The sequence below is a fragment of the Amblyraja radiata genome, chromosome 29 (genome assembly GCF_010909765.2).
Source record: "Amblyraja radiata isolate CabotCenter1 chromosome 29, sAmbRad1.1.pri, whole genome shotgun sequence".
Classification (NCBI taxonomy): Eukaryota; Metazoa; Chordata; class Chondrichthyes; order Rajiformes; family Rajidae; genus Amblyraja; species Amblyraja radiata.
Window position 1 is genome coordinate 31,476,564 of NC_045984.1, and position 24,884 is coordinate 31,501,447.

Genomic DNA, 24,884 nt, shown 5'->3' on the forward strand with positions numbered 1-24,884 from the left:
ATGCTGCCCAACCAGCTGGGTCACTCCAGCACTTTAGGTCTTTTTTTTGTTGTGAATCCGCATCTGCAGTTCCTTGTGTCTGTGAATTTACTGATTAGTAGATTTGATTCTATTGTTCCAATGTGAAACCTGATCATGCTATCCTTGTCACTTCAGTCCAGAAAGTTTGGATATGTTAGGTTACACAGGAGGGCTGGAAAATACAAGACAGACAGTGGATGCTGGAAACACACAGAAGGTCGGTCGGCATTTGAGAAGTGCGGAAGAGTGAATATTTCATGAGTCTTCATCAGAATGAAGATCCTCTACCTGAAATGTTAACTCCATTTCCTGGTTCAGTTCAGTCTAGTTCCGAGATACAGTGTGGAAACAGGCCTTTTGGTCCCACCGGGTTCGTGCCGACCTACGATCACACCGTACGCTAGTTCTATCGTATCCCAGTTTTACATCCTACACACTAGGGGCAATTTACATTCGACAATTAACCTACAGACCTGTTCGTCTTTGGAGTGTGGGAGGAAACCGGAGCACCCGGAGAAAACCCACGCGGTCACAGGGAGAACGTGCAAACTCCGTACAGGCAGTGTGCCCGTAGTCGGGATCGAACCCGGGTCACTGGCGTCGATCTCTCTTCACCGATCTGGCAGAAGATGGCCGAGATCACAAGGATATCAGCAATCTGCAGTTTCTTTGGGGTTTTCTCGATTTGTTGCAGAGAACAAAAGTCCTCAAATGACAATTGATGGAACAGAGGCAGAGACTCCACAAGGCAGGAGTTTGGTTTAGATTAGTTTAGTTTAGTTAATTGTCAAGTCTACCAAGGTACAGTGAAAAGCCTGCTGTCCATTCTAGGCATGGTGCTGACAGAAGCAATATGAAGGGGGATCACGGCATGGTTTGGGAACAGCTCCACCCAAGACCGCAACAAATTGTGGAGACAGCCCAGACCATCACACACACCAACCTCCCTTCCATTGACTCCATCTACACCTCACGCTGCCTCGGCAAGGCCAGCAGCATCATCAAGGACCAATCTCACCCCGGTCACACCCTCTTCTCCCCTCTCCCATCAGGCAACAGGTACAGAAGTGTGAAAACACACACCTCCAAATTCAGGGACAGTTTATTCCCAGCAGTTATCAGGCAACTGAACCATCCTCTCACCAACTAGAGAGCGGTCCTGACCTCCCATCCACCACATTGGAGACTCTCGGACTATCTTTAATCGGACTTTACTGGACTTTATCTTTCTATGTTTCCATGTTTATCTTGCACTAAATGCTATTCACGTTATCCAGTATCTGTACACTGTGGACGGCTTGATTGTAATCATGCATAGTTCACATGTTCACCAGTTATAGGAGTAGAGTTAGGCCATTTGGCCCATCGAGTCTATTCCACCATTCAATCATGGCTGATCTTTGCCTCCTAATCCCATTCTCCTGCCTTCTCCCCATAACCCTTGACACCCGTTCTAATCAAAAATGTATCTATCTCTGACTTAAAAATATCCACTGACTTGGCCTCCACAGCCCTCTGTGGCAATGAGTTCCACAGATTAACTACCCTCTGACTAAAGAAGTTCCTCCTCAACTCCTTTCTAAAAGAGCCCCCTTCAATTCTGAGGCTGTGACCTCTGGTCCTAGACTCTCCCACCAGTGGAAACATCCTCTCCACATCCACTCTATCTATGCCTTTCATTATTCTGTAAGTTTCAATGAGGTCCCCCTCAACCGTCTAAACTCCAGCACGTGACAATAAAGAACCAATGCACCATAATAAACTAAATTGTAACTCATTTTGTGTTCCACGACTTAGCTTCACAATTTTCACATTAGTCTAAAATGCTAATTTCCAGTATTCAAGTATGTTTTTGCACAATTTCACAAGATTGCTCAGAGTGGAGGAACAAGAGACAATATTTGGGACAATGTGAGCTACAGCCTGGTTGATGCTCTGGTTGTAGCTCCATGAAGGACAAGGCATGGAAGATGGGGGGCGCTGATGAGCCACTGGGACTCAACTTCACTGCGGCTCTTGCAATCCCGCACGGAGCCCGGTGGGCGGCGCTGGCGGGCGGCTCCAGGCTGCAGTAACACTGGCAGCCCGGGGGACGGCGCTGGGTTCGGACTCCCCACCTCGGGGCTGCAGTGGCGCTGTGAGCCCGCTGGGGCGGTGCCAGCGCTGGCGGGCTGCTCCCGGCTGCAGTGCCAGCAGGAGCCCAGTGGGGGAGCGCTGTCGGGCTGCAGTAACCAGCGGGCGGCTCCAGGCTGCAGTAACACTGGGAGCCCCTGAGGGTGGCGCTGGTTTCGGCGTCCAGGCTGTCGCCGCAGTGATGCTCGGAGCCGAGCGGCGGCGCTGGTTTTGGCGTGTCTCCCCGGGGCTGCAGTGCCTCTGGGAGCCGGCGGAGGAGGGCGGCGCTGGCGAGCGGCCCCGGGGCCGCAGTGCCACTAGGAACCCAGGGGTGCAGCGCTGGTTTGGGAGTCTCTCCGGAGCTGCAGTACCATGAGGAGCCCAGTGGGGCGGCGCTGGTTTGGGAGTCTCCCCGGGGCTGCAGTAGCAGTGGGAGCCCAGTGGGGCGGCGCTGGCGGGGCTGCAGTACCAGTGGGAGCCCGTGGGGCGGCGCTGGTTTCGGAGTCTCCCCGGGGCTGCAGTAGCAGTGGGAGCCCAGTGGGGCGGCGCTGGCGGGGCTGCAGTACCGCTGGGAGCCCGTGGAGGAGCGCGGCGCCGGCGGCAACAGCAGCAGCAGCGCGGGTCGGAGGCGGCGGCATTTGGCGCGGGCGCACGGACGGGTGGTTGGCGCGGGCGGGCGAGGCGAGGCCGGGCTTTCCGATCCTTCCTTCCTTCCTCCATTCGGAGACAGCGATCCCCATCGGCGCCATGGACATGAAGAAGAGGATTAACCTGGAGCTGAGGAACAGGACTCCAGCGGATGTGAGGCGGGGACGGGGGGGACCGCGTGGCCGGGCCGGGCCGCCCTCAAACCTCCCGCCACCCGCGGGCAGCGACGGGCCCGCAACCTCCCCCTTCCCCTTCCTCCCTCACCGCACTCCCCCACCCCCCTACCCTCGACCCCCTACCCCCTACCCACTTACAACCCCTACCCTCACCCCCCTCCCTCGCTCCCAACTCACTCCCACCTTCCTTCCCCCTCCCTCGCTCTCCATCACTCCCTCCCTCACTCACCTCTCATTCATCCCCGCACTCACTCATCCTTCACTCCCCTCATTCCTTTTCTCCCTCATTCCCTCCCGGGGTTCCCCCCTCCCTCCCCTCGTCCGGCCCCCCTCCCTCTTTTCTCCCCCCCTCCCTCCCTCGTTCTTCCCCCCTCGTTCTTCCCCCCTCCCTCCCCTCGTTCTTCCCCCACTCCCTCGTTCTTCGCCCACGCCCTCCCTCTTTCTTTCCCCCCCCCTCCCCCTTCTTCCCCCCCCTTTCCCCCGTTCTTTTCCCCCCACCCGTTTCTTCCCCCCCCTCCTCGTTCTTCTTTCCCCCCCCCGTTCTTTTCCCCCACTCCCCCTCGTTCTTCTTTCTTACCCCCCCCTCCCTCGTTTCTTTCCCCCCCCTCCTCGTTGCTTTCCCCCCCTCCCCTCGTTCTTCCCCCCTCCCTCGTTCTTCCCCCCCCCTCCCTCGTTCTTCCCCCCCCTCCCTCGTTCTTCCCCCCCCCCTCGTTCTTCCCCCCCCTCGTTCTTCCCCCCCTCCCTCGTTCTTCCCCCCCCCTCCCTCGTTCTTCCCCCCCCCTCCCTCGTTCTTCCCCCCCTCCCTCGTTCTTCCCCCCCCCTCCCTCGTTCTTCCCCCCCCCCTCCCTCGTTCTTCCCCTACCTGTCACATGTGTTGGCCGGCAGTGGGGGGGGGGGTGTTTGTGTGTCCTTCCTCCAGCCATTTATCTCCAGAGAGAGACAGGGAACTGCAAGTGCTGCTTCACAATAAAAAGATACAAAGTGCTGGAGTTGCTCGGAGAGTTAGGCGGCTTCTTTGGAGGAGGGAATAGAGGGCAGATAGACCGGCGACCTATTGGGGTCCAGACCCTTCTTCACGCTGATGTCAAACTCCAGCGCACGCTGTGTAGGAAGGAACTGCAGATGATGGTTTACACTGAGAATACACAAAGTGCTGGAGTAACTCAGCGGGGTCAGACAGCATCTCTGAAGAAATGGATGGATGACATTGCAGGTCGAGAGAAGGGATCTGAAGAGTCCCAACCTAAAACATCAGTTGGTGTACAAAATCATGAGAGGAATAGATTGAGTAGATGCACAGAGTCTCTTGTCCAGAGTAGGTGAATCGAGGACCAGAAGACACAAGTTCAACGTGAAGGAAGAAAGATTTAATAGGATTCTGAGGAGTAACTTATTCACACAAAGGGTGGTGGGTGTATGGAACAAGCTGCCAGAGGAGGTAGTTGAAGCTGGGACTATCCCAACCTTTAAGAAACAGTTAGGCAGGTACATGGATAGGACAGGTTTAGAGGGATATGGTCCAAGCGCAGGCAAGAGGGACTAGTGTAGCTGGGACATGTTGGCCGGTGTGGGCAAGTTGGGCTGAAGGGCCTGTTTCCACTGTTTCGTTCTATCCTTTTTTCTCCCAAGATGCTTCCTGACCCGCTGTGTTTCTCCAGCACTTTGTGTCTATTCCTCCTGAACCTGCAGTTCCCTGTGTCTGTACAGTTTGGTTTATTATCATGTGTACTGAGCTACAGTGAAAAGCTTTTACTCTCCAGCACTTACTTCACTTGCAAGCCATTGAAAGTTTAAACTTCAAGATTCCTGCATTCTCCGTCTCCAGTGCACCTAATCAATTAGATATAACTTTGCTCAATTATTTGTTTAGCTCACTTTAGTTTTTTTTCCCTGTATTACTATGGATTTTTATTGAATTCTGTTGTTTCTTTTTTTTTGCCCTAACTGTTTTTAAATACACCTGTTGGAAATCTATTATTTTAACATTCTCAAATTTCTAATTCTGCCTGACCCGATTAGTTACTCCAGCACTTTGCATTTTGTTTCTAATTAACTTATTGCATTTAAAATGCCCTCGAGTCACAGGAAGATCGAACCTGTTAATTTGTGTGGTTTAGGAGGCATTCATAAATTCATTAGTTTAAAGAGCAGAATTAAGCCATTCGGCCCATCAAGTCTACTCCACCATTCAATTGTGGCTGGTCTATCTTTCCCTCTGAACCCCATTCTCCTACCTTCTCCCCATAATCCCTAATATACCAAGATTCGCAGTCTTTTGCATCAGGATTAAAGGGCAGATAGATACAAAATGTTGGAGTGACTGCGGGACAGGCAGCATTTCTGGAGAGAAGGAATGGGTGACATTTTGGGTCCAGTCTGAAGAATGGTCTCAACCCAAACCGTCACCCATTCCTTCTGTCCAGAGTTGCTGCCAGTCCCGCTGAGTTACTCCAGCATTTAGTGTCTATCTTTGGTGTAATCCAGCATCTTCAGTTCCTCCTACACATCAGGATTAAAGTGGGTGGGTTTGGGATTGTCGCTAAGCGAGGAGTATAAAGATGCAGAAGTTGTATTTGTTGCTCTTTTAAAACTCGTTAAGATTATGTAAACCAACAAAACTGCCACCTTGTATATTAACTGCAATATTTCCCATATATTAAGATTATATTTTGTGATTATCTCAATGTATGGTGAAGCTGGTTCAGGAGATAAAATGGCTTTTGCTTGTGATGAAAATACTTGTTGTTCCCCATAGAGATTCATCAAACATGATATAAGTACATGAGACAGTGGGAGCACTGGGTGACCATTCAGTCCCTCTCCCCCCCCCGGACATATCTACCCCGTAGCCCTGTTTTAAACTCTTTCCTTTAAATATCCGCAGCGAATTGGCCTCCACGCTCCTCTGTGTTGCCCTCTGTAAAGAGTTGTTCCTACACACCTGATTTTTAAATGGCCGTCCCATAATCTTGTAACTATCCCCTCGTTCAAGGTGCTCCAGTGAGTGAAAACCTCTCATTGTGTACTCTGTCATGCACCTTTAGTATTTTACATGTTCAAAAAAAAATCACCCCTCGTCTTATTCCAAAGAATATAATTTAATTTATTTAGCTGTGTCTGATAGGACCACCCTCTCCTCCCTGGTATTAATCTAGCCAGTCTCTTTCAGACTCTCACCTATCCATTCTTAAATGAACGGATCAAAATTGGGCATAGTAATGTGCAGGAAGGAGCTGCAGATGCTGGTGAAAGTCAGCGGGACAGGCAGCATCTCTGGAGAAAAGGAATGGGAGACTTCTTCAGGTTCTGAAGGAGGGTCGCGCCCCAAAATGTCACCCATTCCTTCTCTGCAGAGATGCTGCCTGTCTTGCTAAGTTACTCCAGCATTTTGTGTCTAAAATGGAGCAGAGTATGGCCTTGCCTCTCTCCCTTACATAATTGAAGTTTCTAAACTCCAACCCACCACCTGATAAGGCAGCCACCACCCGAGGACATTTTCTTTTCTAACCATTTGCTGCACCTGATTGATTGATTAATCCCGTATTTTGCTAATCTTCAATGGGAGATAATATTCCACTGTTATATTATACTTACTGAAAATACATAATCACATACTTTCCCACATCAAGCTGCATTTGCTGAAATGTTGCCCACTTGTTTAACCCATCTCTATCCAGTTGCAAAGTCCTGACATCTTCGTCTTTTTTAATCTGCCCTTTTACTTGTTTTCATGTCATTTGCAAACTTGGATGCCCTGCACCCCACCCCCTCCTCTCCCCACCAACATTAATATAAATGATAAAGAATTGAGGGCCAAGAACTGAACCTTGGAACAGTCGCAACAGTTGCATGCTTCCAGTCTGAAAGAGGCCTGTTTATTCAAATTATTTTCTACGGGGAAAACCAGTTTGTTTACTATCCAAAAAGGACAGAGTGCTTGAGTAACTTCGCGGGCAGGCAGCATGAGAACATGTGTTGATGAAGTTTCGGGTCGGGACTCTTCAGACCAATTGTGAAGGGGAACAAAGCTGGGAGGAGAGGCAGGACAGTGTGTAGGTGCGCACACAAGGAGGGGGGTGGGGGGGGGGGGGATGTTGATAAGCAGATGGATGAAATACTAACCTATTATCATGATTCAGAGTAAGATCAAGGCTGGGACATCCTCTGGTTTGCTGAGGATTTGTGCAGACACTCGAAGAATCTTTACTTGGAAACCTAAACTCTGGGAACATAGGTTTGTACAGTACCTGATAGTCTGCCTCAGGAAGCATGAAAGGTACTGAAGTAGCTTTAAGGTGTGGCCACTGTATAAATGCATAATCACAGCAACTAATTTACAAACATGCAGCTTCCAGACGCTAAAGTAGCAATGATAAAATAATCTGTTTTAATTATGCTGATTAAGGGATTAACATTGGCAAGGATGTTGAGGATAATTCCTTCAAAAGCATTGAGACGCAAGGAATTGCAGATTCTGGAATCATGAGCAAAAAAACAAAGTGTTGGAGGAACTCAGCAGGTCAGGCAGCATCTGTGGAGGGAAATGGACAGAAGACATTTTGGTTTGATTCTGGCTTGTTGGAACAGAGGGAGAGCCTGGCAAGTGATAGGTGGATCTTGGTGAAGGGGTCGATTAGCAGATGGGTAGAGTGTGTGACAAAAGCTAGAGGTTAAAAGGAAACAAATGGGCATCAGATAAGGAAAGGAGGAGTGAAATGTAAAGCTGGGGGGGGGGATAAAGTCACCCTGCTCCTTTCTCCTCTTTCACACACATCTATTTTGCCCTCTTATCTCCCATACTAAATTGCACATTTTCCTTTTATTCCCCCTCTTTCCTATAACGAACCCCTTTGTCTCCTTTTCACCTCACTTACTCCACTGATTAGCCAATCACCTCCCCAAAGAACTTAATCTCTGGAGTCCTTGCACCAACCTGGCCTATCTCTTCTGCACACTATGGAAGTGAGCTTCTATCAGTAAAGGAGTCCAGGTGCGCTGTTAACATCAATGAAAATACTTTGGCTCAATGCTGCCTTGGAACTGTTGATAACAGATAGGAGATATTTAAACAGCCGGCCGGCTCTTTAAAAACTTGCTCAAACTGGTGCTTTATTGTCAGGTGTGACCAAGTACAGTGAAATTCTATTTTTGCAAATCGGTTCTTTGAGTTTATAATTACTTCTGTGAACTTGGAGTAAGAATAGGTCACTGAGTGCTATTCTGGCATTTGCCTATAACCTCAAACATGGGCTCCAGTCCGCACATGGTCACCTTTTGCCTCGTGTCTGTCACTACAGGTTGTAAAAGTGCTTCATTGTCAGGGGCACCTTAATGCAAGTGAAGCTTCTTTGCACTTGGAAGAAGATCAAAGATCCTATCCTATTATTCCAAGAACGCACAGTTCTGTCCTGAGCAATGTATTCCCCACAAACAATTAGGATCATCGTTGGATGTGAAGCTGCTCTCATTTTCATTTCTTGGCGGTACGGTAAATGGCGCGAAATCTGAGGGCCCATTCATTATCACATCTGACCACGTCACAGATGGGTTTGCCATCTTATCTGACTCCAGTTACACCAGTGGAAGCCTTTGCAGCTCAGTGCTATTGAACCAGGGTCAATGATCAAGTATTGCGGCAATCATCGTATTGGGTTTGACCCCTCAAAGTCAAAAGTACTTTTGCAGGATAGCTTGCAAGATTATGACAGTTTGTTGCAATTGCCCTGTGTTTACAGCTCCATGAAAACTGTTTATATCATTTAAAATGTCAGAATGACCGGTTCATAGAACATAGCTCAGATGTCTCAGATATGCAAAGTAGATGATGGGCCGAATGGCTTGATTCCTCGTATAACTTATGAGATATCATGGGACTTGTCTCTAAGACTTCAGTCTTAATCCAGGCTGACCTGCTGTTGCCAATAATGTTGCTCTGCCTTAGTTGTACATTTGTCCCCATTTCCAATTTATAACTAAAACCTCCTCCTCACATTACTGAAAACATGCTTTATTCTCAATAGTGGCCATTACAGACCACAACGTATTTTAAATTTGAAAATGTTAAGCTTTTGCATCTTTGAGGCCACAATTACCAGCAGGAGTCAATAGTGCAAAACCTAAAAGAAGTGGCCAATGAAAAAGCTGGGTACAAAATGTTAAAATAAAATCAAAGATTTAGAGACCACAGCAGTGCAATCTTGAGCAGGAGTATTTTGTATAATTTTCATCTGCAGAGATTAAGGTAAATGCATGAATGTGGTTGTCATGGTCAGATGCAGAATATGCATATGAAAATGTAACGGTCCCAAAGCAACTACAATTTAGCCTCCAAACCTGAAACTAAGAGATGCGATTCCTATTTATAGTGGAGTAGAAAAAGTAATGCCCTGTGATTTAGCATATGGTAGACATAAAATGTAGAGTGACTCAGCGGGTAAAGCAGCATCTATGGAGAGAAGGAATGGGTGACATTTCGGCTCGAGATCCTTCTATGGAGAGAAGGAATGGGCGACGTTTCGGCTCGAGACCCTTCTTCACCTGAAGAACAGTCTCGACCCGAAACGTCGCCCATTCCTTCTCTCCATAGACACTGACTCACCCGCTGAGTTACTCCAGCATTTTGTGTCTACCTTGGATTTTACCAGCATCTGCAGTTCTTCCTTACACATTTAGCATAGCGTGATCTGCATTGATTAATGTCACTCTCTGTGACCCGCCTCCACAATGAGAATAAATACCTGTCCCACATCAGACCAGAAGACCCAGTGTGCTGTGAACAATTTACCATCTGCCATTGGTAGCTCGCTTTGGTACTGTTGCCCCAAGCCAGGGACGTCTACCCTCAATCTTAAATCAGTTCACTTTAGTTTATTGTCACATGTACCGAGGTACCATGAACAGCTTTTGTTGTGTACCAGCTAGCCAGCAGAAAGACAATGCATGATTACAATCTAGCCATTCACAGTGTATAGATACATGATAAAGGAATAACATTTAGTGCAAGGTAAAGCCAGTAAATCCCAATCAAAGATAGTCCTCGATGAGGTAGATAATAGTTCAGGACTGCTCTCTGGTTCCGGTGGGTTGGTAATTCATAGTCATACAGGGTGGAAACAGGCCCAACTTGCCCACACCGACCAACATGCTCCATCTACACTAGTCCCACCTGCCTGCGTTTGGCCCATATCCTTCTAACCCTATCCATGTACCTGTCTACATGTTTCTTAAACATTGCGATATTACCTGCAAAATGGCCTAATTCTCAATTTTATTTTCAATTCTCAGGTATTTTCATCTTGTATGCCATACACACAGGCTAATTTGAGCATCGTGTGATTCTGCAATTCCTATAAATAATGCATTATTTATGTTTTTGTTTTGCAGGTTAAAGAACTTGTTCTTGACAATTGCAGATCAAATGATAGCAAGTTTGAAGGACTGTCGGCAGCATTTGAGAGTTTAGAATTTCTCAGCATGATCAATGTAATGCTGACATCTGTATCAAACCTCCCAAGGTTGATTAAACTAAGAAAGGTAAGATTCTCAACTCTTCTTGGTTGCAGGTGATTATACCACAAAAAGTCAAAGTAGACAAAGCCAAAAATCCCTAAAATCGTGCCATGTTGTAAACGTGGTCCACAATCTGCGTGTACAGAAAACTTAGAATAAACCTACCTTGTAGAAAACATGCCAGTGATAATAAATGTATGGAGTTAGGTTGTATTGCTGTTTTTCTGATTCTCAGCATTTACTATAATTAAAAGTTCAAGTTCGCATTTGTTGTCACTTAACCAATTAAGATACAGTGAAATTTGAGTTACCATACAGCCATACTAAGTGAAAAGAACACAACACACACATAAAATAAAGTTTAACATAAACATCCACCACAACATTCCTCACTGTCATGGAAGGCAACAAAGTTCAGTCATCTTCCTCCCTTGTTCACCCGTGGTCATGGCCTTTGAACCCTCCGCAGTTCGCCGCTGCCGACGGCCCGATGTTCAGACCCTCGCGTCGGGATGATCGAAACTCCGACGTTGGGACGGATTGCAACGCATGGAGTACCTGGGTCGGCCGCTTCTTACGGGAGACCGCGGATTAACGGTGTTAAAAGTCCACAAACCTCGCGATCCTCGGCAAAGGATCGCAGCTCCACGATGTTAAAGTCCGCGCCTGCGGCTTGAAGCTCCGGGTCATCTCCAGGAAAGGCCGCACCAATCAATTTGTTAGGACGCAGGGGGGTGGGGGGGGGGGGGGGGGCGCGGAGCGGAGATGAGACACTGAGAAAGTCACATTTTTGTCAAGGTGAGTGACTGAAAAAAAGTTTCCCCCTATTCCCTCCCCTCGCATAAACTAACCTAGCAACATTGAAACACACATTTAAGGCATACTTAGAATAATAAAAAAACAGAGAAGGGACGTGACAGACTGCTGTCGGCAACTTGGTTGAGATCTAAGAGCGGCACAGTGGCGCAATGGTAGAGTTGCTGCCTCAGCGCCAGAGACCCGGGTTCGATCCTGACTCCGGGAGCTCCAGTTTCCTCCCACATTCCAAAGGCGTTCAGGTTTGTAGGTTAATTGGCTTCTGTAAATTGTCCCTAGTGTGCAGGATAGAACTAGTTTACAGGGAGATCACTGGTTGGTGCAGACTCGTTGGGGCCAAAGGGCCTGTTTCCACTCTGTATCTCTAAACTAAGCTATCGTAATATCCTGCAACATCTGTAACAATTTAAACTAATTGGTCCAGACATTCACAATGCTAGACTATTTTGGAAGAAACTGTTCAATAATGTTTTTCCTCATACTAAAGTACCAGCCTGTTTGACCCACTGCGTCTATGCTGGGTCTCCAAACCGTTCATCTCTCCCTACTTATTTCCTGTAACCTAGTTTCTCTTAAATATCCATTAATTCGCCATTTATCCTGTCTTCTAATAATACCAGGGCAAATTACTGAGTCAATTAACCTATTAATCATTGGCAATTGAGGGGGGAAACAAACAATTTTTGGTGGAAGGGAGGGTTGGATATATTCAAACGCAAGAAGAAGATGTTGCAGTGTGAACGTCACACAGACAACAACAGAAGTCAGGGTCTAACCCATGTGACAGTCTGGTGTACGACCCTGCAATATTTGTACAGTAGTTGGTGGTATTAACATGCTGTGTGATTTCATCTTTGACAACCAGTAATTACTGTGTCCTTTGTGATGTGTATAAGTGTAAAAATTAATGACTTGGAGCTTTGGAAGACGATTAAAATGAATTTGAGCACCACTGTTTACAGCCATACACTATAATCTGTGAATTGTAAATTTCCCTTTCTGTTGTAAAATGGTAATCAATTCATCTGCTACTTTAGAGCTGACATAGTTTAGTTTAGAGATACAGCGCGGAAACAGCGATCCTCACACAATAACGCTAATCCGATATACACTAGGGACAATTTACAATTTTACCTAAGCTAATTAACCTACGAATGTGTACGTCTTTGTAGTGAAGGAAGAACCGGAGATCCCAGAGAAAGCCCACGCAGGTTGCGGGGAGAAGGTACAAACTCCGTACAAACAGCACCTGTGGTCAGGATCGAACCCGAGTCTTTGGTGCTGTAAGGCAGCGACTCCACCGTTGCGCCACTGTGCCGCCCCCCCATGTTGAGACCAAGAATTACACAGTGTAGTTCATTGTAATTAGTGCCATGACCATGGTACTGAACAGGATAGATGGACGTCCATGAGGCACCATAGACCATCAACGCAAGCATTGTATAAGGCAGCTCCTGATGCATGTGTATCTGCAGCAGGCAGATTGGTGAGAACAGGATCAGTAGCTTACCCTTTGTTCATTCTCTCGCTGTGTCCCTTAAGACCTGTCATTGTTTCTCAGTGACTGGCATCACGGTCCCTACCTGGAATACATTCTCTGGCCATGTATTTAGTACTTATCCCGAGTATTCAGCGTGAAAGAGTTTATTCATTAGTGTGAGCGAAGAGTGCACATAATGATTGGGAGGGGTTGTCCTTGCTCGTGTTTGACATTCCACGCGACCTTCTGGGACTCGGAGTCATCATTGAGGACTTCCTTAGCCTTTCCTTCCTGCTGTGTTATCCCTCCTATATTTGTCTGGGTCCATGGGACATGGGTGTGAAGGTGGTGTCTGGCATATTACATTTAAGATGTCAGCTCATCTCCCATCCATGAGTCCCATGTTTTCCATTTATCCCTCTCTACCCATATCCCTCCCTAGTCTTCTAGTTTAGACAAATTGTGGAAACGGGCCCTTCAGCCCACCACGACCGTATGCTAGTTCTATATTACACACTAGGGACAATTTACAGAAGCCAATTGATCTACAAACCTGTACGTCTTGAATGGGAGGAAACTGGAAAACCCACACGGTCACAGGGAGAACATACAAACTCCGTACAGACTGAAGCCGTAGTCAGGATGGATCCCAGGTCTCTGGCACTGTATGGCAGCAACTCTTATCATACTATCCTGTTATTATTTTACTCACATGGCAAAGATTTTCCATGTGGTCGTCACTATAATATGACTTTTCAGACAAAACTCAAGTTAGCTATTTGGTAAATTTGCTCTTGGAAGTGATTTCTAAATTCCTCAAACACATGGCAGTTATACCGTTAATTTGACCCAACAGTTTCTAAATAGAATTGGCTATAGCCTTCATTTCTGCCCTAACGATATAAGGTACATATTTTCATTGTATTTTTGTTGGCTGCAATTATTTGGAGGTTCAAACGTCACGAGTACGCACCATCTACCCGTGGGCAGTATAAACACAATTCTTATCATGGAGGTCTTTGTGAAACATGACTAATAATTTTGGCTTGCTGAATTGAAATGTGTAACAAAATAGTTTGACATAGATTTCACATTTGTCATTTGTAAAAGTGGGGTTTTTAATTTTTCAGCTTGAACTAAGCGATAACAGAATATCTGGAGGCCTTGACGTTCTGGCGGAAAGAACCCCGAGTCTTACACATTTAAACCTCAGTGGAAATAAAATCAAAGACATCAACACTTTGGAGCCCCTGGTAAGGAATTAGCAAATGATGAAGATTGAAGGGCAGAAACCCAGAGCAATGTGTCATTTGGATGGCGATTATAGCTAATACTGTTCTGCACTTTGTATGTAGTTGCCACGTCATTATAACAGCCTTACCTCCGAGAAATAAGTGGATGGTTTTTCCCAATAATGATCTGCTTCCTTGGAGAGTTGACACGGCAGGATGAAGGTTAAACCTGCTGATTTAATTGTGCAAGAGTGATGGTTTTGAAGGTGCTGTCATGGTACAGTCTCTAATGCCTTGGAAATGTGCATCAATACTGCACCAGAATAATGGGCATCAATAACTATGCTCTTCAGGAGAGATTATGGCCATTAGAACGGCTAATGAAGATGATTAAATGAAAGTGTCTTGAGATTTATGAAATCCCTCCCGTTTTGTTCAGTATTTGTTGCTATCATCCTCCAATTTGAGTGTATGTTGTGCCACATGGCACTTTATTAAGGTAGACAAAATACTGAAGTAACTCGACGTTTCGGTTCGAGACCCTTCCTCAGACTATCCCTTGCACTTTATTAATGTCTGTAGAACTACTTCTCTGGTTAGATGCTTTTGATAGTATATTGCTTTTAATATTATATATTTTTTTGCTTAGTTTAGAGATTCAGCGTAGAACCAGGCCCTTTGGCTCACTGAATCAGCTAGCAATCACACATACACTAATCCTATCCTACACACTAGGGACAATTTACAGAAGTCAATTCATCTACAAACCTGCACATCTTAGGAGTGTGGGAGGAAACCGGAGACCCTGGAGGAAACCCACGTAGGTCATGGGGAAAACAGACAAACTCCACATGGACAGCACCTGTAGTGAGGATCGAACCCGGGTCCCTGGCGCTGTAAGGCAGCAACTCTATCGCTGCACCACCATGCTGCCCAAAGGTTTTTAACTTTGAGCTTAGACGTCTTTTTAATTTGAGTTTTATTGGCATTTTTTAAAATATAATATATAATGGTTGTGTTAAAGAAAAATCAAACCCATTTTCTGTCCATTTTCATTCAAATTTAAGATATGTTTTTTGCAAAGTATTGTTTCTTCCAACACTTCTGAGAAATGTAATGAATCTAAAGAGGTTCAGCATTTTTAATGTACTTCTTTATCCCTGAGACATGTGTCAGATCAGCTAGGGGGAATATCTAGCACTGAATTGTAAAGGCATGACATGTTTCTCTGGAATTAATTTTCTTTCCGACAGAAGAAACTTCTGAATTTGAGGAGTCTCGACTTATTTAATTGTGAAGTGACCAATTTAAACGACTACCGAGACAGCATGTTCACGCTGCTGCCCCAGCTCACATACCTCGATGGGTACGACCAGGATGATCAGGAGGCACCTGATTCCGACGTAGAGGGTGATGGGGATGGTCTTGACGACGAGGAGGAGGAAGATGATGATGAGGAAAACGAGGAAGGTAGGTGTTTAGGAAAGAGCTGCAGATGCTGGTTTATACCGATGATAGACACGAAGTTCTAGTGTAACTCAGCGGGTCAGGCGGCATCTCTGGAGAAAAGGGATGGGTGGCCTTACGGGTCAGATCTCTGTTTACACAGGATCTAATCAGGGAATGAGCAAAACTGCCTCAGAGGGCAGTGGAGGCCAGTTCTCTAGATACTTCCAAGAGGGAGCTAGATAGGGCTCTTAAAGATAACGGAGTCAGGGGATATGGGGAGAAGGCAGGAACGGGGTACTGATTGGGGATGATCACCCATGATCACATTGATTGGTGGCACTGGCTCGAAGGACCGAATGGCCTACTCCTGCACCTATTGTCTATTGTCCAAAACTCGTGACTTGGGGATTATAAATCGAGGCATAGAGTGAGAGCGCAAGAAAATTCTGACAAACGTTTGTAATATGCTATTTTTATACTAAAATTGGAGTTGTATCTACCTGGTCACTTTGTGTTGGGACATCATTGTGTTGGTGAGGGTAATATAGATTGAGGAATTAGATTCCAGGAATGAGATTTTAATCATGGATAGTCTGGAGAAGTTGCCTATGTTCTAGTTGGAAAAATAAATTCAGTGAGGATCTGATAGAGGTACTGAAAATCCAAACGATAACTGGGTAGTTTAGTTTAGAGATATAGCGAGGAAACTGGCCCTTCGGCCCACAGAGTCCACGCCGACCAGCGGACCCCGCACACTAACACTATCCCACACACTAAGGACAATTTACAATTTTACTGAAGCCAATTACCGTACAAACCTGCACGTCTTTGGAGTGTGGGAGGAAAGCGAAGATTCTGGAGGGAAATCCACACAAGTCACGGGGAGAACGTACAAACTCCGTACAGACAGCACCCACAGTCGGGATCGAACCCGGGTCTCTGGTGCTGTGAGGCAACAACTCTACCGCTGTGTTGCCCGACACAGAGAGACACTGTTCCCATGGGTAGCATGGTTAGGACAAGAGGGCGTGGACTTGTTGTATTTGGCAAAGAACCAAAGTGACTGAAGCAAGAACTAGATTTACAGGCTAGCTAGCTCGGACCTGGAATGCACTTCCAGGTGTGTAGATTGAATTAAGACATTCAGAATGGAATTGAATGCTGCTCGCTCTAGAAGAAGCAAATTGTAAATTGTCCCTAGTGTGTGCAGGATAGTGTTAGTATGCGGGGATCACTGGTCGGCACGGACTACGTGGGCCGAAGGGCCTGTTTCCGCAATGTATCTCTAAACTGAACTAAAATACGTCCCACTAACAAACATATTCTCAATATGTTCAAGAAAATGTGACTTGTTTAGTTTCATTTGCCATCAGGATGCACACAGATACTTCAATATTTGCTTTTTTAAACTATTTAATGCTAAAATTAGCATCATTGTAAAATCGGTTTTATTGGATTTTTGTCTATTATCCTTCTGTTGGCCTTTCGCCTGTTTTTTTTAAGCACACATTTGGATTCTAAATTAAATGCAGTTATTTTTGCTTTTTTCCGCTTCATTTTCTTGGAAAACGTGGCCGTTTTTTCAGGTAAGTACTGGCTTTGCCTGTGATTTTTCGTACAATCACTTGTATTATCAATAGTAGTTAATGATCTGCCCTGATTTAATTTGCTAACATTGAAACCTTGCAGTGGAAGAGGAGGATGAGGATGATGAAGAAGAGGGGGAGTTTGATGCCTTGGACGAGGAGGACGAAGATGAACTAGATGGTGAAGATGATGACGAGGATGAGGACGACAGTGATGATGTAAGTACAGTTTAGTTTAGTTTAGAGATATAGCACAGAAACAGGCCCGACCAGCGATACCCGCACATATACACTATCTCACACTCACTACATTTATACCAAGCCAACTAACCTGCAAACCTGTACGTCTTTGGAGTGTGGGAGGAAACCAGAGCTCACAGAGCAGGTCAACATGGAGAACGTACAAAGTCCACACGGATTTTAGTTGGGTGGAAGTCCATTGACATTCTGACCGGGTTGTCATCCCATATTGGGTAGCTTCGGCAAAGGAAATCGTCATTGTTTTAATTCCTTGATGGAAATATATGCTGCTTTTTGTTATAATTGACCCTGAAGAGTAAAATGTTTTTTTTTTCTCTAGGAGGATGAGGATGAAAAATCTGAAGATGAAGAAGAATCCAAACGTAAGCTACACAACATGTTTGGTTTAGACTTAATCAATGAACAATGTGCCTCTGCCTGCAGCTTAAGTTGTCTATCCTAAACTTTGATGGCCGTATTGAACGTGGGCTGGTCTTAATGTCTAGGTTTATCATTGTCACGTGTAGTGAGGTACAGTGCAAAGCTTTGTTTTACGTGCTATCACATGAGATAACACTACATAAACACAATCAAGTCAATCTCAAGTACAATAGATAGAGCAAAGGGGAAGATACAGAGTGCAGAATGTAGTTCTCAGCATTGTAGCGCATCAGTTCCATAGACAAAGTCCCGTGTCCGCAGTAGGGTAAAGATGAATTGGACGATACCCTAGCTTATGGACGGACCGTTCAGAAACTAGTTAACAGCTAGAGGGGAAGAAGCTGTTCCTGAGCCAGTCAATGTGTGCTTTCAAGCGACTGTATCTCATGCCCGATGGGAGTGGGTTGAAAAAAGGATGCTGTAAGCAGTACATTTTTGGCTGCAGTGTGGTTGCTGTGTTACTACTTTAAACCCTGATCCCACACTCTGCCACCAACCTTTTAAGACAAGCATTACTTTCCTGGGCTTGTTCATTTATTCTTCCTATTTTCTTGAGACAGAATTAGGTCTTTCAACACATTGAATCTATACCAATTCTTAGACCATTCCTATCACTTCCATTTAGTGCCTGAATACCATTTTTGCTCACCTCCCCCCCCATATTCCACTATCTGTCGCTCTATGTCGCCTGCCACCATCACCACGTTTTTGGAGATGATTGTCAGATTTCCCACTCGTTCTTTCCTTTAGAATTTAGAGATATATACAGTGGGAACAGGCCCTTCGGCCCACCGAGTCCGCGCCAACCAGCGATTACACATACACTAGCACTATCCTACACACTGGGGATAGTTTGCAGAAGCCAATTAGCCTACAAACCTGTATGTCTTTGGAATGTGGGAGGAAACCGGAGCACCCGGAGAAAACCCACGTGGTCACGGGGAGAACGTACAAACTCCATACTGACAGCACCCGTAGCCAGGCTCGAGCCCGTGTCTCTGGCGCTGTGTGGCAACAACTCTACCACTGCGCCACCGTGCCACTCTTGTGCTGTCATCATTTAAAAAGGAGCATATCGCCTTGTATGCAGGTTTCCAATATCATCTCCAAATGCGGCCATAGAGGGAGTACAGAGAAGGTTCACCAGACTGATTCCTGGGAGGGCAGGACTTTCATATGAAGAAAGACTGGATAGACTCGGCTTGTACTCGCTAGAATTTAGAAGATTGAGGGGAGATGTTATAGAAAGTTACAAAATTCTTAAGGGATTGGACAGGCTAGATGCAGGAAGATTGTTCCCAATGTTGGGGAAGTCCAGAACAAGGGGTCACAGTTTAAGGATAAAGGGGAAATCCTTTAGGACCGAGATGAGAAAAACATTTTTCACACAGAGAGTGGTGAATCTCTGGAACTCTCTGCCACAGAAGGTAGTTGAGGCCAGTTCATTGGCTATATGAAGAGGGAGTTAGATGTGGCCCTTGTGGCTAAAGGGATCAGGGGGTATGGAGAGAAGGCAGGTACAGGATACTGAGTAGGCTGATCAGCCACGATCATATTGAATGGCGGTGCAGGCTCGAAGGGCCGAATGGCCTACTCCTGCACCTATTTTCTATGTAAGTATTTAAAGAACATTTTCCTCATTCATATCTGCTATTCTAACCATGTCTGTGTGAAGCCAATATTGCTGGCTTGTTTTGTGCATTGCAAGACGGCAATTGTTTAACCCAAGCTATCGTCTCAATATGTTTGGAGAAAAAGAATAGGTGATGTTTCAGGTCGAGACCCTTCTTCAGGTCGGAAGAAGGGTCTCGACTCAAAATTTCACCGATTCCTTTTCTCCAGTGATCCTGCCTGACCTGCTGAGTTACTCCAGCTTTTAGTGTCTATCTTTGGTTTAAATTAGCATCTGCAGTTCCTTCCCACACGTCCTAATATGTTTGAACGTTGCCTTCACAGAGGCAGCCCAAGGCCAGAAACGGAAGAGGACCCCAGAGGATGACGGAGAAGAAGATACTGAGGATGATGAATGAGCTCAGTAGACGTATAGACTGTGACTGTGGTTGATATTCACATCAAGTGACATTCCTCTGAGACAGTATCTGTAGCTATGGTGATGTGTACAAATGAAATATACATTTCATAAGTTATTCTGTTTAAAAAGTGCATTTATAACTAATGATCACATTTCTGACAAGTTGGATACATATCTGGATTGCTGGAAGTCTGGAATGTTGCCTTAGGCTGGTCAGAGTTGCCACTGTGGAACCAAAGTTATACAACAAAAACTTAGGTAGTCGTCAATTTTGTTCATAATCTCTTCCCCCTTTGTAGTAAGAATCACGTTTCAATCCCAGATGACAAGCCAATTTTTATAGCTGTGGAGTCCTCCACCAACTCGCCCCCCTCCCCTCCCCGGTTGCACTTTCTTTGAATATTTTTTTCCGTCCCCACCCATGGATTGATATTCCAAAGAGTGACAGTGACGATCGAGTCGCTGGCAATGTCGAACATCATCATTAAGTGCAAGTGCTTCCATTCCTTTGCCACAGCAGAATGCGGTGACGTCAACGTTAGAACAAGCAGGCTGATTCGCCCGAATGATTCTTGTGGTTACTCTCACAAAGGCCTGTCTTGAACCCTTTGCATTCAAATTAGAATTTGCCTCTACTGTGCCTTATAGTGCCGTTGATAGAACGGACAGTTTTTTTGTTATATGTGGTTAGGATTACCGAGCTGATGCTGTACTAACGTCTTAGGAAGTACGATAGGACAGACTGAGCAATCTGTCAGAAATGTCTTTTTTTTTTTAAATGCCAGTGTCCACTATTGACTACTTATTGTTTTAGCATTTCCATAGCAACAGAACTGACACAAGAACTGAGAGCAGAACTCTCTTTTAGGAAGCTGTCTTTTTTTTTCAGAAATCTTGAGTATACGAAACAAGATTCACAATTGAGGTATATTTTCTAGTTGAGGCTATGGGAGACTTGGTGACGCCCTAACCTTTGAGGCAGAGTTCTAGCCACTTCTGTTGACGTTCTACTGCCGGAGGTCAAACCCGATCCATTAGAAACGTCAACACGATTGTCTAGAACCAGAGACGCCTTGCAATAGTTTACCAGTTTTTCTGAAAAAAGGTTGTTCAGTTTTGAAGTACAAATGCAAAAAAAAAAACCTTATAAAGAGGAAAGTAAATGGCTTTCAAATATTTGTATAAACTCGGTCAACAGTCTCTTTGTATTATAACAGTATATTATGGAATTAGTTCTAGATACCCATTACAAAATGGATATTTATAAACTCTGGGACTTTTTTAAAGAAAACTAAATGTTGAGATTAGAAACTAGGTAATTTGTTACTTTTTATTTTTAGTGTGGTGTGAATTTTTTAGAGCCAAAATAAATTTGAATATAAATTTTCAGTGTAGTAACTTTACAAATGTATTAAACTTTCAAATGTTGCTGTTCAGGTTATTTCTGTACAGAAAATAAGTTCAGAAGACCTATTTCATGTTAATGTATCTAGTTTTGTTATAAATTTTCAAAATAAATGGGTTTTTAATAAAAAATAGTTTTTAGTTGTGGCTGTCTTCTGGAGGAGGCACGAGCAACAAGTTACGTTCAACATGTTCGAAGATAGACAACGATGCTGGAGAAACTCAGCGGGTGAGGCAGCATCTGGAAGGGTCTCGACCCGAAACGTCACCTATTCCTTCGCTCCGTAGATGCTGCTTCACCCGCTGAGTTTCTCCAGCATTTTTGCCTACCTTCGATTGTTCCAGCATCTGCAGTTCCTTCTTAAACATTTCAACATCTTCAATATATGTACAACCTAATCAATGTAAGGTACTCCGCCCCTGCCCCATCCCAGTCATCCTGCCAGTTCCATATATCTCTTCGTTATCACCTCTTCGACAGCCAACAATGGACCATTGTGGGCTCTACCTTTCCTTGGTCGTGGGTGCAGGCTCTGATTTGTTCTGAACATTTTCTCCCCCGACTCTCAGTCTGAAGAGGGGGTCTCGATCCAAAAAGTCACCCCATTCCTTTTCTCCGGAAATGCTGCCAGTCCCCGCTGAGTTATCCCAGCATTTTGTGTCTTCTAGTCAATGCAAGTATTGGAAATGCAAAGAACATTTCAGAAACAAATCGGACTTTGGCCTTTTAACTCGACCCGGGTCTCTGGCGCTGTAAAGCAGCAGCTCTGCCACCGTGCTGCTCCAAGTTCTAATTTGGGTGTGAACCATACCACTGTTGTTCGCGAAATTACGGATGGTTAGGAATTAGCGTGCAGGAGAGATGTATAACATCTGGTTAAGTGGTGCCACAACCACCATTTCTTGCTCACCGTTAACAAAACCACGGAACTGAAGGGTGATTTCAGGTAGGGGACGTCACATGTCCACGTGCCCGTTTTCATTGGTTCAGCAGTGCAGAGAGTAACGAGTTTCAAGTTGCCTGGAGTTAAAATTTTGGATGATCTGTCCTGGCCCCAGCACCCAGGTGTCATCGCGGTAGTGACCTTACTTAGAAGTTTTCAGAGATTCGGCACGTCATTGAACACTCCAACAAACACCTGCAGATGCATCGTAGTAAGTACCTGGTACTTTGCATCATGGCCTGGTACGGCAATTCCAATACGCAACCACGCAGGAGGCTGCAGAGAATGGTGGACTCGACCAAGTCTATCACAGGCATAGACACACCACCATTGAGTGGCTTCAGCCTGAAGAAAGGTTCCGACCCGAAACGTTACAAACGAAACAATGTATTCAAGAGAGAGTTAGAGACAGCTCTTGGGACTAACTGAGTCGAGGGATATGGGGAGAAAGCAGGAACGGGGCACTGATTTTGGATTGATGATCAGCCATAATCGGTGCTGGCTTGAATGGCATACATCTGCACCTATTTTCTATGTTGCTTATTCCTTTTCTCCAGAGATACTGCCTGGCCCACTGAGTTTTCTGTCTATGGCATAAACTAGTTCCTGCCAAACTTTTCACTGTATTCCGTACATGTGACTTAGCTAAACTAACACTGTTGCAATCTCAGTAGGTCTGGTAGAGCCTCTTTCACACGTCCCTGTCCAGTTCCCCAGACACTTCCACGTCAAGCAACAACTGTTTACTATTGTATGTTGACTGGGTGATTACTTTGTGGAGTCCTTCTGCTAAATCATAGATACATAGACAATAGGTGCAGGAGTAGGCCAATCGGCCCTTCGAGCCAGCACCGCCATTCAATGTGATCATGGCTGATTATCCAAAATCAGTACCCCGTTCCTGCCTTCTCCCCATATCCCTTGATTCCGCTAGCCCAAAGAGCTCTATCTTACTCTTTTGAATGCATCCAGTGAATCGACCACCACTGCCTTCTGAGGCAAAGAATTCCACAGATTCACAACTCTCTGGGTGAAAGTGTTTTTCCTCATCTCAGTTCGAAATGGCCAATCGCTTATTCTTAAACTGTGTGGCCCCTGGTTCTGGACTCCCCCAACATCGGGAACATGTTTCCTGCAACTAGTGTGTTCAATCCCTTAATAATTTTACATGTTTCTATAAGATCCCTTCAAATCCTTCTAATATCCAGTGAATACAAGCCCACTCGCTCCATTCTTTCATCATATGACAGTCCCGCCATCCCAGAAATTAGCCTGGTGCACCTACGCTTCACTCCCTCAATAGCAAGAATGTTCTTCCTCAAATTTGAGATTGAGTCACCTGTCACTAATCCCACTCTGCCTTCTTTCACCTCCAATCATAATTATTGACCATGTCATCAATTCCAAATGTCCTCGACTCTAATTCCTTCCTCGAATCCCCTAACATTTGTCCTTCATGACACTTCTTCAAACCACCTTAGAGAGACACAAAATGCTGGAGTAACTCAGCGGGCCAGGCAGCATCTCTGGAGAGAAAGAAGGGGTGATGTTTTGGGTCGAGACCCCTCAAACCACCATCCGATCCAGCTTTTGACCATATCTGCATACATAGCGTAGTGTCAAATGTTACCTGTCTGAAGCCCTTTGGGGCATTTTGCTGCATTATATGCATTCTAATAGCAGCATGTTTTTCCTGCCACCTGTACATAGCAGTAACTGACAAGATTTTGTTTCAGAGATATATATTCTTAACAAATATCAAATCAAAGCACCTACCCATTCGTCTATGTGAATATACAGCTAATGGGATTAATTTTGTGTACAAAGTTCCTGATGGCACATTTATCTTGCATCTCTATTTGATATCATAGTCTTACAGTATGGAAACAGGCCCTTCAGCCTAACTTGCCCACATCGGCCAACAAGTCCCGTCTACACTAGTCTCGCATGCCTGCGTTTGGCCCATATCCCTCTAAACCTGTCCTATCCATGTATCTGTCTAAATTTTCTTAAACGTTGAGATAGTCCCTGCCTCAACTACCACCTCTGGAAGCTCGTTCCATACACCCACCACTCTGCGTGAAAAAGTTATCCCTGGGGTTCCTATTAAACCTTTCCCCCCCTCACCTTAAACCTATGGCCTCTGGTTCTCGATTCCCCAACTCTGGGCAAGAGACTCTGTGCCTCCACCCGATCTATTCCTCTTGTGATTTTATACACGTTTTGTGTCAATATAGTTTCTTAATCAGCAAGATAGAGATGGAGGGAACAAAAAAAACAGGTTTGACAAGAGCAAGATTCCAAACAAAGTATTTTTACACCCACATGGTACGGTGAAATTGTTTCCGCTTTATACCCAGAAGAAAAATCAGTCAAATATGATTTTGGATATTGCAGATTATTGGTGGCCTGAGAAATCTGATTATTACCAACCACTTTCTGTTATTTGCACTATCAGTTTATTTATTCATGTGTGTATATATTTATATCATGGTATATGGACACATTTATCTGTTTTGTAGTAAATGCCTACTATTTTCTGTGTGCTTAAGCAAAGCAAGAATTTCATTGTCCTATACAGGGACACATGACAATAAACTCACTTGAACTTGAACTTGAACTAGAACTACACCTTGGGTTAGAATGAAATATATTCAGGTTCAATTAACAATGGGAGTGTCTATCTTTGGTAATTTTAGGAATGATGTGAGGACATGGGGGCTAAGAGGTGGGTCAGATAATTATTTAGGAATGTAGCAGTACACCTCCCTATTTCAAGTTTTACCTGATTTCT

General features: G+C 45.1%; 1 protein-coding gene across 1 annotated transcript; it reads left to right on the plus strand.

Annotated features, from left to right (window-relative positions):
• Window positions 1-2,490: 2,490 nt before the first annotated feature.
• LOC116989615 (acidic leucine-rich nuclear phosphoprotein 32 family member A-like) lies at window positions 2,491-21,278 on the plus strand. The gene is made up of 7 exons (XM_033047175.1): window positions 2,491-2,934; window positions 10,341-10,490; window positions 13,893-14,015; window positions 15,248-15,464; window positions 17,133-17,248; window positions 17,610-17,652; window positions 19,667-21,278. Exons 1-7 carry the CDS (start codon window positions 2,506-2,508, stop codon window positions 19,738-19,740), a joined length of 1,152 nt encoding a protein of 383 aa, XP_032903066.1. The 5' UTR covers window positions 2,491-2,505; the 3' UTR covers window positions 19,741-21,278.
• Window positions 21,279-24,884: the final 3,606 nt, after the last annotated feature.